General features: G+C 38.5%; 1 protein-coding gene across 11 annotated transcripts in view; it reads left to right on the top strand.

Annotated features, from left to right (window-relative positions):
• The window catches only part of ogdha (oxoglutarate dehydrogenase a), a 64113-nt gene that overhangs the window by 37463 nt on the left and 13098 nt on the right, over positions 1–13552 (top strand). For 10 of the 11 annotated variants that reach the window (XR_012383764.1, XR_012383765.1, XM_005172469.6 and 7 more), the window contains 9 exons: positions 2064–2179; positions 5228–5382; positions 8219–8365; positions 8488–8578; positions 8680–8859; positions 10467–10595; positions 10997–11176; positions 11261–11413; positions 11492–11594. Coding sequence is in view for 9 of the 11 variants with exons in the window: in XM_005172469.6 (XP_005172526.1) it covers positions 2064–2179; positions 5228–5382; positions 8219–8365; positions 8488–8578; positions 8680–8859; positions 10467–10595; positions 10997–11176; positions 11261–11413; positions 11492–11594 (1254 nt within the window). In the remaining 2 variants the exon portion in view is untranslated. 11 annotated transcript variants of the gene reach the window in all.

Below are 13552 nucleotides of genomic sequence, written 5' to 3'. Positions count from 1 at the left end.
ATAAACTCCTCCAGAAACTAAACCTGGATGACGGAGACTTTCAGCGGTGCTTCTGACTGAGCCAAGCCGAGTTAGATGACTTGGTTCCGACAACAGGTTCTACGTCACAATCACTCCCCCACAAGAGCAAGCTTCTGATTGGTTAACGCGGCACGAATGTACGCTGAAGTTCAGATTTTCGAAAATCGAGAGATTTCGTCAAACGCGCAAAACGTTCAATTCGCCCCGCGCAATTTGCATCATTCGCGCCGCTCCATTCGCGCGTATCGCGCCGCAGGATGTCTATTCGCGCGTTTGCATTGACTTAACATGTAAATCACTCGGGCATAACGCGCGTGCCGCGTCTGGTGTGAACGCAGCATAAGTGTTTTTGGCACTTCAATACCGAGTTTGTCCTTTTCTGATTGGATCGGATATCAGAAGCACTTATATAATCACACGCACATTATAAGCATCAGCTCAAGAAGTGTGTTATTTCAAATATAGACACGCACGCAAGCTCTTTTGAGAAAGTAATACCGCTTGTGCTTTAGATGGCCTCGTAAATAACAACAGGACACATGCAGATTCTGCTCTTTTTCTTGGCTGCTTTTGTTTAAGGAAAGGTTTGTTTAAGCTTGGGTTGACCATGGCTCGTTATTATCTGTATATATTATAACGGTGTAATGTTTCGGCTGTGTATTTAAAAATGCCGCTTTCTTTGTTTTCATTCTCCTGGCTTGTAAACGTTTCTCTGTAAACCAATAGCGTTCAGCTGTTCGTCTAGCTCCGCCTTTTAGTACCCTATGTTGTACCAAAGACACTAGAATACATGAGACATGTCACTCGTATACTTTTGAATGAAGAAAAGTGTAACTGTCAATATGGTGAACGAAGCCCCGCCTTCTAGTACAGGAGCTAATCAGCGATCGCTACAGACTGACATTTCTCCGAGGGAGGGGCTTGGAGCAAATGTGAATTTCTGCAGATTTTGTGTGACTCAAAGGTTTAGAAATGAAACTAAAGAGACAGTTGTTGCTAAATGTAATTTAGTAAAGCTCGGCAAGCAGTTTTGGAGAATTTGATGTTTCCCCATTTAAACAGAATGCCGGAGCATACTGCTCGAGAAGCATTTCAAAGATGGCCTGCCGAGTGAAATACTTGACTTAAAGAGACTTTGGTTGTACTGGGTACCCTTTGAAAAGGGTAGCCAAAAAGTGGTACGGTATGGTTCGCTTTTTGGTACCTTTTGACAATGGAAACAGCCATAAAAGCATACCAACCCGTACTGTACAGTACCATATCACTCAGTGGAAACAGGCCATAATCGAACTGCTGTACACCCAAGGGTAATGTTGGTAGTGGAAATACAAGCCCAATACAAACCATGCTGTAACATACTGTACTAAACCAAACCATCAGTTGAAAGCAGGCACTTTAATTCTGGATTCATTTATGGCAACAGTGATTATAGCATTATTATGTATTATATTGACAATGAAAAGGCTCTTAGTGTTAACCCTCTCTTTTTTTTTCTTTTTTTTTTCTTTTTACCCCCAAAATTCTCTACCTCTATCAATTTTCAAACCACCTTTCTTTTCCCTTTTACTTCATTTATCGCTCTCTCTCTCTCTCTCTCTCTCTCTCTCTCTCTCTCTCTCTCTCTCTCTCTCTCTCTCTATTTCTCTCTCTCATTCTCAATTGCCATCAAATGACTAACTACTTGATACATGATGATGTCTTTTTCATTTATCGTATGCTTCGTCGTGTCACTGTTATAACCTGCATCATGCTAATAATGTATTTATTGTGTTTCCATAACACTCTAATGCACTGTGTTTATGCATGCAATCACTCCACCCATCCCTCACTAACTCAAACTTTTTTTCCCCTCTCTCTCTCCTTGTCACCCCACCCCTGTTTCTACATTTGGATTTTATACCCCTGCATCCCTTCTTCGCACTCATTGGCATCCATGCTGTTTCTTGTCTTTTTCTGTTTACCCTGTCCCCCTCTTCACCCCCGCTCTCCACCTTGCCCTTCTCTCTGGGTTGGGCTGGACTTGTTGTATGTTTGACTGTCAGGTTTCTATGGGCTGGAAGAGTCTGATCTGGATAAAGTGTTCCGCTTGCCCACCACCACCTTTATCGGGGGTGACGAGAGTGCTCTGCCCCTCAGGGAAATCATCCGTCGCTTAGAGGTAAGTCAGGACAACAAGAACTATTGTAGCTTAATGGGTTAGGTTCACCCAAAAAGTGAAAATGTAGTTGAACAAAATCCTATTTACATTACTTGAATTGAATTGGTCCACGAATGGTTCAGATCTTACCATGAAGAAGAGGTAACCGTATCAGTATAGGTGACCTTAGGTCAAGGTGGACACCCCATAACGTGTGGAGTCCCACAAAGCTCAGTTCTGGCACCTCTCCTGTTCAACCTTTATATTCTCCCACTGAGCCCAAAAATGAGAAAGAAGAGAAATCTCCTGCCACCGCTATCCTGATGACACTCAGATCTACTTTGCCTTACTGTCAAAACTTTCTTCAGCTAAACAAAGAGAAAACAGAAGTCATTGCATTTGGGAAAGGAGATAAGGTTCTCTATTTTGACGGTCCATGCGCAAAACGGAAAGCGCAGGGCACAAACGCTTTCAGGGCGTGTCAGAATTCATATTTGCTAATTTAAGGACGGGAAAATCCGCTTTGCGCTGTGGCGCATGGTCTAAAAGGGTTGCGTTTATTTTCTTAATGAGTTATAGGTGTGTTTTGAGAATAAACCAATCAGAGTCTCATCTCCCATTGCCTTTAAGAGCCAGCTGCGTCGCACCATAAGCGCATTTGCTATTTACAGGACGTAAAGTAACTGGAAGTGGAAAAACTGAGCATTTCACTAGCAAACAGTTAACAGTTTTTTTTTTTTTTTACAGAAAACAGTTTAACAGGGCATCTACCGCGCAAGAATGAGAGATAATCAATCTACTTTCACTTTCGCTCCCGTGGATAGGGAAACCTTAACGCACAGACATCAATTAGCCTATAAATAATTAATTTTGTTTGTTAAGCGCAAATATTTGTTTCAAAACTGTTTCTAAATTCAGTTCTAATTTCCAGCAAACGAATAAATGAACAATAATAATGAAGTGTGCTCAAAAACCTGAGTTATATCCTAAAACACATGCTGTGCTCCATATGGTCTAAAAATGGGCAAATCTAAGCTTGTTTTTAATAAAACAAATATAAATATGATTATAATAAATAATGCTGCTAATAGTAATAACATTATACAAAAGCAAATTGTTATGAATGAACTGAAAAAGCCTCCTGAGATGAAGAAGACATAAAAGCAGTGATTTTTCATATTTATGTAGGCTAGAAAATAATACGTTTTGAAATATTTTAATTCTTTATATTTATATCCTATATAAATTCTTATTATATCCTATATATAGGCCTATCCTTAATATTTAAATTCTTTTTCATATGTAAAGATATTTGAGGATTGCTCTACATCTTGTGTGTAGGCTATTAAGCACTGCGTAAGCGAGGCGCAACTCTGCGCTGGAGTTTAGACCGGGTTTGTTTTGGTCTAATGAAAAATCTATTATAGTTTCTCAAAATAGCAACGCGTCTCAGAACGCCTTTCTTTTTAGACCAGAACGCCTATGGGCGCACATATGAGCGCAAATGTATTTGCTATTTAAAGAGTGTGGCACAACACCTCAAAACGACTCTTGTGCCAAGCTGAAACTAGCAAACAAGTATTGCGCCACGCCTTGCGCCACATTGCGCCGGGTGTATGATAGGGCCCTATGGCTCTAAGGGTCAAACAACAAAAAATAAGTTCAAGAATCTTGGTGTCATTCTGGAGTCAGATATGAGTTTCCGTAGCCATTTAAAATCAGCATACAATACTATCATCTCAAAAACATTGCAAGAATTAGATGCATTGTTTCCAGTGAGGACTTAGAGAAACTTGTTCATGCTTTTATCAGCAGCAGGTTGGATTACTGTAATGGACTCCTCACCGGCCATACAAAAAGACAGTCAGACAGTTGTAGCTCATCCACAACGCTGCTGCCTGGATTCTGACCAGAACCAGATAATCAGAGCACATCAAACCTGTCCTCGGGTCTTTACAATGCCTCCCAGTTAAAGTTAAAGTTAATTTTAAAGTATTAATACTTACTATTTTTAATCGTTATTATTCTTTGTGTTTATTTTCTTTTACTTGTATTTTTTATTCCTATTTATGTAAAGCACTTTGAAATACCATTGTGTATGAAATGTTCTATATAAATAAACTTGCCTTGCCTTGCCGTGAATTTCATCTGAAATATTTGAATTTCTGATCCAAAGATGAATGAAGGTTGTAACTGCACTAGTCCCAAAAAAATGAACTCTACGCTTTATGCTGATGTCTTTGCTGTTTTTTTGTTTCTCTCCCTCGCTCTCTTTTCAGCAAAAACCATGAAAACTACAAGAAAAAAAGCATATAACATTCAAAATATGCATTTCTCAGAGTGCTTTTTACAGTCTCTCATTTAAATGTCCGCTGGTATGCATATGAACATGTACGACAACTCCGAATCCAGTAACATCGGTCTTAACGCATAACATTGTTCACCTTAACTGACATAAAACAACACTGTACACAGAATGTAACAGCCTTAAACAGTGTGTGCCCTTTTAGACCATACAGATGAAAGAACTCTTTCTCAGGCTTTGTTTCCTTAAGTTCTTTCTGCCACCATGTTAGATTGACCCATAAATCAACGGTCCCACACTCCACTCAAGTTAAACATCTTTCTTTACAAAACCCATAACTTCCAAACGTTTCAAGGGTGCACATTGTTCTGACAAGTATTTTAAACAATAATTTAACTGAAATTGTGTTTTATAACAAACACAAATAAACACAACTTTGTCTTTGACGTTTCTAAAGGTCGTAGGGGATTACAACAAGGTGAAGTTGTGCAATTAATAATTGAAATTTTGGGATGAACTAGCCCTTTTAATGACTGTTTTAAACGTGTGTTAATTATTTTCTGTAATAAGCGTTACAGTAAGATCATCAGAGCAGTAAAATGTTCTTCTTTTTTTAATTTGTATATTTTTGATCATCCAAAAATGTAATTGATTTATCGTTTTAAATTGACGTGTTTTATAATGCTGTTTTGTTTTAGTTAGAGATAACCACCTTTTTTCTTTTTTTAATAAGTGTATTTATTTTTTTGCATTTGCTCTTCCAGATGGCGTATTGCCAGCATATTGGGGTCGAGTTCATGTTCATTAATGACCTAGACCAGTGTCAGTGGATCAGGCAGAAGTTTGAGCGCCCTGGAGTCATGCAGTTCAGCCTGGAGGAGAAGAGAACACTGCTGGCTCGCATGGTCCGCTCCACCAGGTAAGCACACACAATCAATTTAAAATGTAAGGTTAAATACATGCATTACAAGGCACAGAAGGTCATTTTCACCACTATAAAAATGTGTGAAATCAGGAATTGTTGTCATCAGTAAATCCTATGGGACTGTAGAAATCATGCTCATTCACATTGAACAAATCTTTGCTTCTAAAAATGCAAGACACGATGCACAGCATAAACCACGAGTGCACAAAGCGCCTTTAAATAGAAGCTTGCAACGGTTGCCCCGCCTCCAAGCACTTCTGATTGGGCCACTGCTATGGAGCTGAGGGTAATGAGCTGCACTGCATGTGAAAGTTAAAGTTCTTCTAATTTCACATGGCATCTTGAAAAAAGCATATGCAGTGCACAACGCTTCAAAAGATATGAGACACAAGAATAACACAAGTCCATCAAGCACATGTTTATATTGAAAAACAATGGCTGTTTCTCAATTCCAAGAGCACAGAGACACACTTGCATTCTTGTAAAGACCTGTCTTGCCAGCTGTCCTCGGAAGAACGAACTCGGGAGACTGCGAGAACAGAGAATGCGTCCTGTGAGAAATGAGATGCTGCGTTCTTCCTGATGGTCACATGACCTTCACGTGTTTTTAAATGGAAAATTATTTAAACATTACAGCATTCATACAACGATTTATTGTTTTTTTTCCTTTTTTTTAATATATTCTATTCATAAAAACATTATAAATATACGCTGCACAATATAAATAAAACAGATTTTAATATGAATTTCAGCAAACAAACACCCTTACCCCCGGTTTCACAAACAAGTTTTAAAGCTAGTCAAGATTAAATTGCATGTTTGAGCTGTCTCAACTCAAAATAACATTCGGTGAGATGTCTTAAAATACATCAGTGTCGTTTTTTTGTCTCCAGGTGCACACCAGTTATACATTTTTCTAAGGCTATTTTTATAAATGTGGCTAATAGCCTAATTTATCTAAACATTAGTCCTGGCTTAAAGGTGCAGTAGGTGATTGTCTTCAGACAAATTTTTTGTTGTGCTGGTTGAAAGTCTCTTCACAGTACAATAGTAATGATTACAGTAAATTATCTAAATGTGTTTATATGTATTTTTATGTTCTGGGTAAAGCATGAAACTAAAAAATGTTCAACCAATTAAATTGAGTCGGACCGACATCTCCCATAATTTGATTCCGATAAGCAGGTCAGACTGTCTGTCAACATATGTAGATTCGAACTTCTGCGCATCTGTTCATGCAGATCTGCCATTAGCGCGTGCCTGTCTGCATCACAAAAGCATGCGCGCGAGCGAGCTGCGGGCCTTTTGCCGATGCTGAGTCGGAGCCAGAGGCGCCAAAGGACAGACGAGCTCGGGCCGGTTACTGCAAAGCCAGGCGCCAGTATAATTCGCCCTTAAAGCGGCCGCACGGTCACGAGACGGACCGGGAGAAATCAAATGCTGAATTGAAACTTTTAAAAACCTGAATCAGTATTGGAGTTACTTTACACGCTGGAGGAAGGACGACACCATGGCTGAAGTATTACTGTTAGACTGGTAATTTTGTTTTAAAACTTAGTCAGGCTATGCTTGTGTTATTATGAATGACTTATATTCACAGACGTGTTGTTCAGCCACTGAAATCTCCTAGTGAAAGATTGATGTGATTATTTTCAGTTTCATAAGGTCCTTTTACAGCATCTATAACGTAGATTTATATTTAGTTTAACAACAAAACATCAGTAAATAACGCTATTCCGCCTAAACAGCTTTATTGAGCTGAAGTTGCTTTTATATTCACATTGGGTCATTTTTGAACAATGACAGCCATCCTATACTGTTTACCATGCTACTCTGAATATTCGCTCTGAAATAGCATGTAAGTGTGGCAAAGTAATAAATGTAATTCCTGCACGGCGCTGGCACTAACTAACTGGCGAATGACATGAACTAGTGGGTTGTCTGTCAGCTGTTGTGACGCTGTGCACGCGAGCTCGCGATTTCAGGGGGTGTGGCTTTGAATCACAGTCCCTCCCCGCCGTCCAAAGATAATATGCTAAGCGATTAGCATTTTGGCAGATCACCTACTGCACCTTTAATCTAAACCCTGATTGTGAAACTGGGCCTTAATGTGTTTATTCCTTTATTAAGATTTCCAAGGTAATGATTATTTTCACCGTTTCATTTAGGGAAACTCCTGAGGTAAAAAAGTGATATTTCTGAACTTTAATGATAAATTTATATCTATATTTATATGTTGTGGTTTTCACATCCAGTCGCAAAGACCTCTGGGACTTCTAGAGCGAGATCAGTGCTCAAGTCTGCATCGGTGCGTCCTCAATATCAAGAACGCGTCCGGGAAGTTTTACGCGTCATCTGTTCTTGCGATCTTGAGTATTGGAACTGAACTTAGGCAGCTGATGATGACTTTACACGAGGACGCAAGACCGCTGAAGAACGCATATTGAGAAACAGCCAGCCAAAATAAAAGTAGCATGTTGGAAAGGAAAAACACATTCTGTGGGAACCACCCCTAAGACTGAAAGACATCAAAGTGAAAGGAGTGTGCTGAAGCAGTTGCTAATGAAAGATGCTAAAACAGCTGAGCTTTTATTTTATAACGTTGTTTCATTATTAGTAGTAGTAGTAGTAGTAGTAGTAATAGTTGTAGTTATAATACTATGTGCTGTCTAATAAAACACACGCCAATCAAATTGAAATGTTTATTTTGACTGGATTGCATATAAACAACAAATACATGGATGTATGTATTTTTTGTCTTTAGTTGTTGAACCCCTATTTACATTTAAATCACAGCTTTGTTATTGAGCATGTGTGTTGCTTTCTGAAGGTTTGAGGAGTTCCTGCAGAGGAAATGGTCATCTGAGAAGCGCTTCGGACTGGAGGGCTGTGAAAGTCTGATCCCTGCACTCAAAACCATCATTGATAAATCCAGTGAGAACGGCGTAGACACTGTCATCATGGGCATGCCTCACAGGTACAGGACAAGATGCAGCGATAGAGATAGAAAGGATAGATAGAAGGAGAGAAAATTGATACTACAGTGTCATACAGCGATTCATAATTGAACTTTTGTTATTTTTCTGCATTTTTTTGTAGAGGACGTTTGAACGTGCTTGCCAATGTGATCCGTAAGGAATTGGAGCAGATTTTCTGTCAGTTTGACTCTAAATTGGAAGCTGCTGATGAGGTCAGTGGCGTTTTGTTACTTTTTTTGTTATTCTCATTTATTCATTTAATCAAACCTAAGATTTATTTGTTTGTTTGTTTGTGTCTCTGTACCTGCAATAGGGGTCAGGAGATGTCAAGTACCACTTGGGCATGTACCACAGGAGAATAAATCGTGTGACTAACAGGAATATTACCTTGTCATTGGTGGCCAACCCTTCCCATCTAGAAGCGGTGAACCCGGTGGTGCAGGGCAAGACTAAGGCTGAGCAGTTTTACAGCGGAGATACTGATGGAAAAAGGGTGAGATGAAAAAAGGGCATCAGTATGGAGCCAGATCAGTCTCAATGATAATACATTTACTAAATAAGATTCATACGTCCTCAACACAATTCACATTTACAACATCCAGTCTGTAAGCTCAAAACAGAATTCATAAATACACAAATTCAATTTGTTAATTCAATACATTATTCACAAGTACACAAATCCAATTCATAAATTCAAAACACGATTCATAAATACACAAAACCAATTCGTAAATTCAAAACATGATTAAAAAAATACACATCCATTTTGTAAATTCAATAAAGGATTCATAAATACACAAATCCAGTTTGTATGTTCAAAACCAGATTTAAAAATGCGCAAATCCAATTTTTAAGTTCAAAACACGATTCAAAAACACATCCAATTCGTATGTTCAAAACACGATTAAAAAATACTCAAATCCATTTTGTAAATTCAATACAGGATTTATAAATACACAAATCCAGTTCAGATGTTCAAAACACAATTTATAAATGCGCAAATAAAATTCGTAAGTTCAAAACATGATTCAAAATACACAAATCCAATTTGTATGTTTCAAACACTGTTCATAAATGCAAAAATCTAATTTGTATGTTTAAAACACGATTCAAAAATACACAAATCCAATTCGTAAATTCAAAACATGATTCATTAATTCGCAAAACCAATTTGTATGTTTAAAACACCAATTAAAAAAATACACATCCAATTCGTAAATTCAAATCACGATTCATAAATACACAAATCCAACTCATAAAATCAACACTTTTCAAAAATACACAAATCCATTTTGTAAATTCAATATAGGATTCATAAATACACAAATCCAATTTGTATGTTCAAAACACGATTCAAAAGTACACAAAGCCAATTTGTAAATTCCAAACACTATTTATAAATACACAAATCTAACTCGTATTTTCAAAACACGATTCATCAATGCACAAATCCAATTCATAAATTGAAAACAAGATTCATAAATACGCAAATAAAATTAATTTGGTGAAAATATTTTTCAATTATATAAAAATTATTTTCACTTGTGAATTCACGAATTGCATTTACAAATGAGATTTTTTCCTAAATGTGAATTGTGCTGTGCATTTATGAATTTTATTTTGTAAATGTTTTTTTTTTTGAGACTCATCTGGTTCCATACATCAGACACAGGCTGCTCATGTAATCATGTACATTTACCATTTATACATTTTATAGTAGGTAGACTTCTTAAATAATTTTAAAAGCTTAATTTTCACTCAAATTCTGCATTTACTTGATTTCAAGGTACAAAGCAACAACATTAAAGCAGTAACAATTCAGTAATAATAATAATAATTGATTAATTTTGAATTTTCCACTTATTTGATGTTTTTATCTATTATTCTAAGTTGATGATTTAATATTTTCATATATAGATACTTGGGGTTTTTTTCTTTAGTGTCATATATATGAATATTTAACACATACTTGGAGCTAATTTGTATTAACATTAGTGAAACTTCCCAGAAGTCTTATAAATCAGTGAATCTTTAGTGAGATCATGTGTAGTGTTTTCAGTCGTACACTCCTAGTTGAACCAGACTCTGTTTTTGTTTCAGGTGATGTCAATTTTGCTTCATGGTGATGCTGCGTTCGCCGGTCAGGGCATTGTCTATGAAACCTTCCATTTGAGCGATCTTCCCTCGTACACCACGCATGGCACTGTGCATGTGGTGGCCAACAACCAGGTAACAAACAAACAAAAAACTCTTGAGTTCTTCAGAGTTATTCCATTAGTATCAATCCAAACAGGCTTTGTTGATCATTAGTGAACACCAATCATTAGTGTTTTTTTCTGTCGACTCATGTCTTGATGCTGAATTCATGGTTTGTGTGTTTTTCGTTTGATTAGCTCCAGATTTGTTTTCAGTACTGACTATCTAATGTATATACACAAAAATAGTATTGTAAAGCATCCTATAGAAAATGATCAATTAAAAGATATATTTGTTTTCCTTTTTTTTTGTTTAGAAATTCTTTTGTTGCAGGGTTACCCAGATTTGGCACAAATTAAATTGGCCGACCAGCTAAATTTGGCTTCAAGATATAGACCCTAGATTTCCTCATAATGTCTGCATCTCTCTTTCAGATCGGTTTCACTACAGATCCCCGTATGGCACGCTCATCTCCATATCCAACCGATGTTGCCCGTGTGGTCAATGCCCCCATATTCCACGTCAATGCAGATGATCCTGAAGCTGTGATGTACGTGTGTAATGTGGCCGCAGAATGGAGGGCCACCTTCCACAAAGATGTGGTGGTGGATCTGGTGAGTTCTAGTGTACTTCTGACTTTTACCATCACAATAACTTTTATTTTCATGTTTTAGCTCTTATGACTTGTTTACATTTAGGTGTGCTATCGACGTAATGGCCACAACGAGATGGATGAGCCAATGTTCACTCAGCCACTGATGTACAAACAGATCAAGAAGCAGAAAGGAGTTCTGCAGAAATACGCTGAGAAGCTCATTGCTGAAGGTGCCGTTACGCGACAGGAGTATGAGGTCCGTCAGCCAGAGATAATTTAGCTGCCTTTTATCCTCAGCTGGACCTTAAAAGTGTTCTTCCATCTCTTTCCACAGGAAGAGATTGCGAAGTATGATAAAATCTGTGAGGAAGCTCATTCTCGCTCTAAGGATGAGAAGATCCTTCACATCAAGCACTGGCTGGACTCCCCCTGGCCAGGTGTGTACACAGTGTCTGAAAGCCGGTCCCCAGATGGCACAGTGCCCAGCTCAAATTAGTATTTCTTAGAAAAACATCCATCTTTCTTCAGAATTGAAGAGCTCCTATTGTGCATTATGAAAGGTCATATTTTGGTTTTGGGGGTCTCCAACAACAGGCTGATATGCATGCAAGGTCAAAAAACACTTTCATTGTCTCATAATATGGATTTATTTTTACCTAATTATCCCAGCTACTCCCATATAATTTGTTCAACGATTCATTTGTTCCCAAACTCATTCTTATAGAGATGCTAATCTGCGCTGATTGGTCTGATGACCCAGTCTGTTGCTTTGTGTTTTGACCCAATTGGTTGACTGCGTTCCGCGTGACACAGAAAAATGCCCACCACGGCTTATCAGCATTGTTGAAGAAGTCAGAGTGCAGAGTATATGTGTGAGCCCAATGCAAGAGTGCATTAAAGCAAGGCAGTTAAACACCAGCATATTGCTCTATTCTTAACAATGACACACATACAGTATTGAAACTTGACTGCCACACGTGTGTAGTAACAGCCGACGGTGGCTGTAGTAACATCAATTGGCAGAGGATTGCAAGCTCACAATTGCATTTATATTGGTAAAGAAAACGGCCCGCATCGCGTTTTCAATGTGGTTTTAGATGCGATATGAGAATATAAAAAGTTAACCAGATACAGTACAAGCGGTTACAAGTAACAAAATACAAAAGAATACCTATTTTGCAAGCTAGAGAAAACAAGCAGGCAAAAAAGCATTTTAATCGCACCTACTCATACTTGTGAAATGGAGGAAGAAACTTAACCATGAACTGTGTACTGATAAAGTTCCTGTCAAGCTCTGACAAAGTCGACAAATCCCCTGTTGCAATGTGGATTATTGCATTAATCAACAAAGTTCACTCATTAATGTTCACTCATCTTCAGTCAGGATCAGAGCCACAAACATTAGTGTGCTAGTGTTTGAAGGGAAAGGTACATTCACGTTTTACCGGATCCGGCACAGAACATATTTGTCATTGTTTTGTGTTGGCGTCTGTAATAAAGTTCACGGGCCCTTTGGCCGCCGGGAAGAAGGAGGCGGAGAACCGACGCAGCTTTAAAATATTTATTAATAACAGTGACAGCAGCTCCTCACGGAGACTGCCGTCTAAACCAAAACAAACGGACGGCAGCTCCTCACGGAGACTGCTGTCAAACTGAAAGCAAAAGTAAAATATGTCCGGGCCTGGTCCTCTCCCAGCTTCCTCTGCCATCGTTCCTCCTTTTATGGTCCAGAGCTCCTTCCGTGGGATCCGAGGCAGGTGCGCACCGCAGGTGTATCCACTTATGCGGTGGCCTCACTCCGTTCCCACGGCTCTCGGCCACGCCCCCTCGCCACAGCGTCGATACGAACAGGCAAAAGATCCGGACGAATGACAGATTATTTAAACAACTGTGAGTCGAATCTTTTATTTAAAAAAATCTATATTTTTAAACAAGGTGCACTTTCAGATTTAAACCTCAGCTGGATGTTTTCATTCACTTACAGCTGTGTTGCACACTGTATGGAAGGTCATTTTCAAAAACCATAATAGGGGTTCTTTAACTCTTTCTATGGTAAACTATACAATAAGATATTTGTACAGATATGGTTTACACCAGGTGTGACCAACCCTGTTCCTGGAGATAGACCTCCCTGCAGATTTCAGTTGCAACCCATATCAAATACACCTGCCTGTAATTATTAAGTGCTGTTCAGGTCCTAATTAATTGGTTCAGGTGTGTTTAATCAGGGTTGGAGCTGAACTTTGCAGGAAGGCCGATCTCCAGGAACAGGGTTGAGCACCACTGGCTTACACACTCACTCACTTTCCTTTGGCTTGGTCCCTGCTTTATCAGCGGTCGCCACAGCAGAATGAACCACCAATTACTCTGGCATATGTATTGATCTGATTTGTTG

This window comes from Danio rerio, chromosome 8 (assembly GCF_049306965.1).
Source record: "Danio rerio strain Tuebingen ecotype United States chromosome 8, GRCz12tu, whole genome shotgun sequence".
NCBI lineage: Eukaryota > Metazoa > Chordata > Actinopteri > Cypriniformes > Danionidae > Danio > Danio rerio.
The sequence above is the reverse complement of the archived record's forward strand: the minus strand, read 5'-3'. Positions and strand labels throughout refer to the sequence as shown.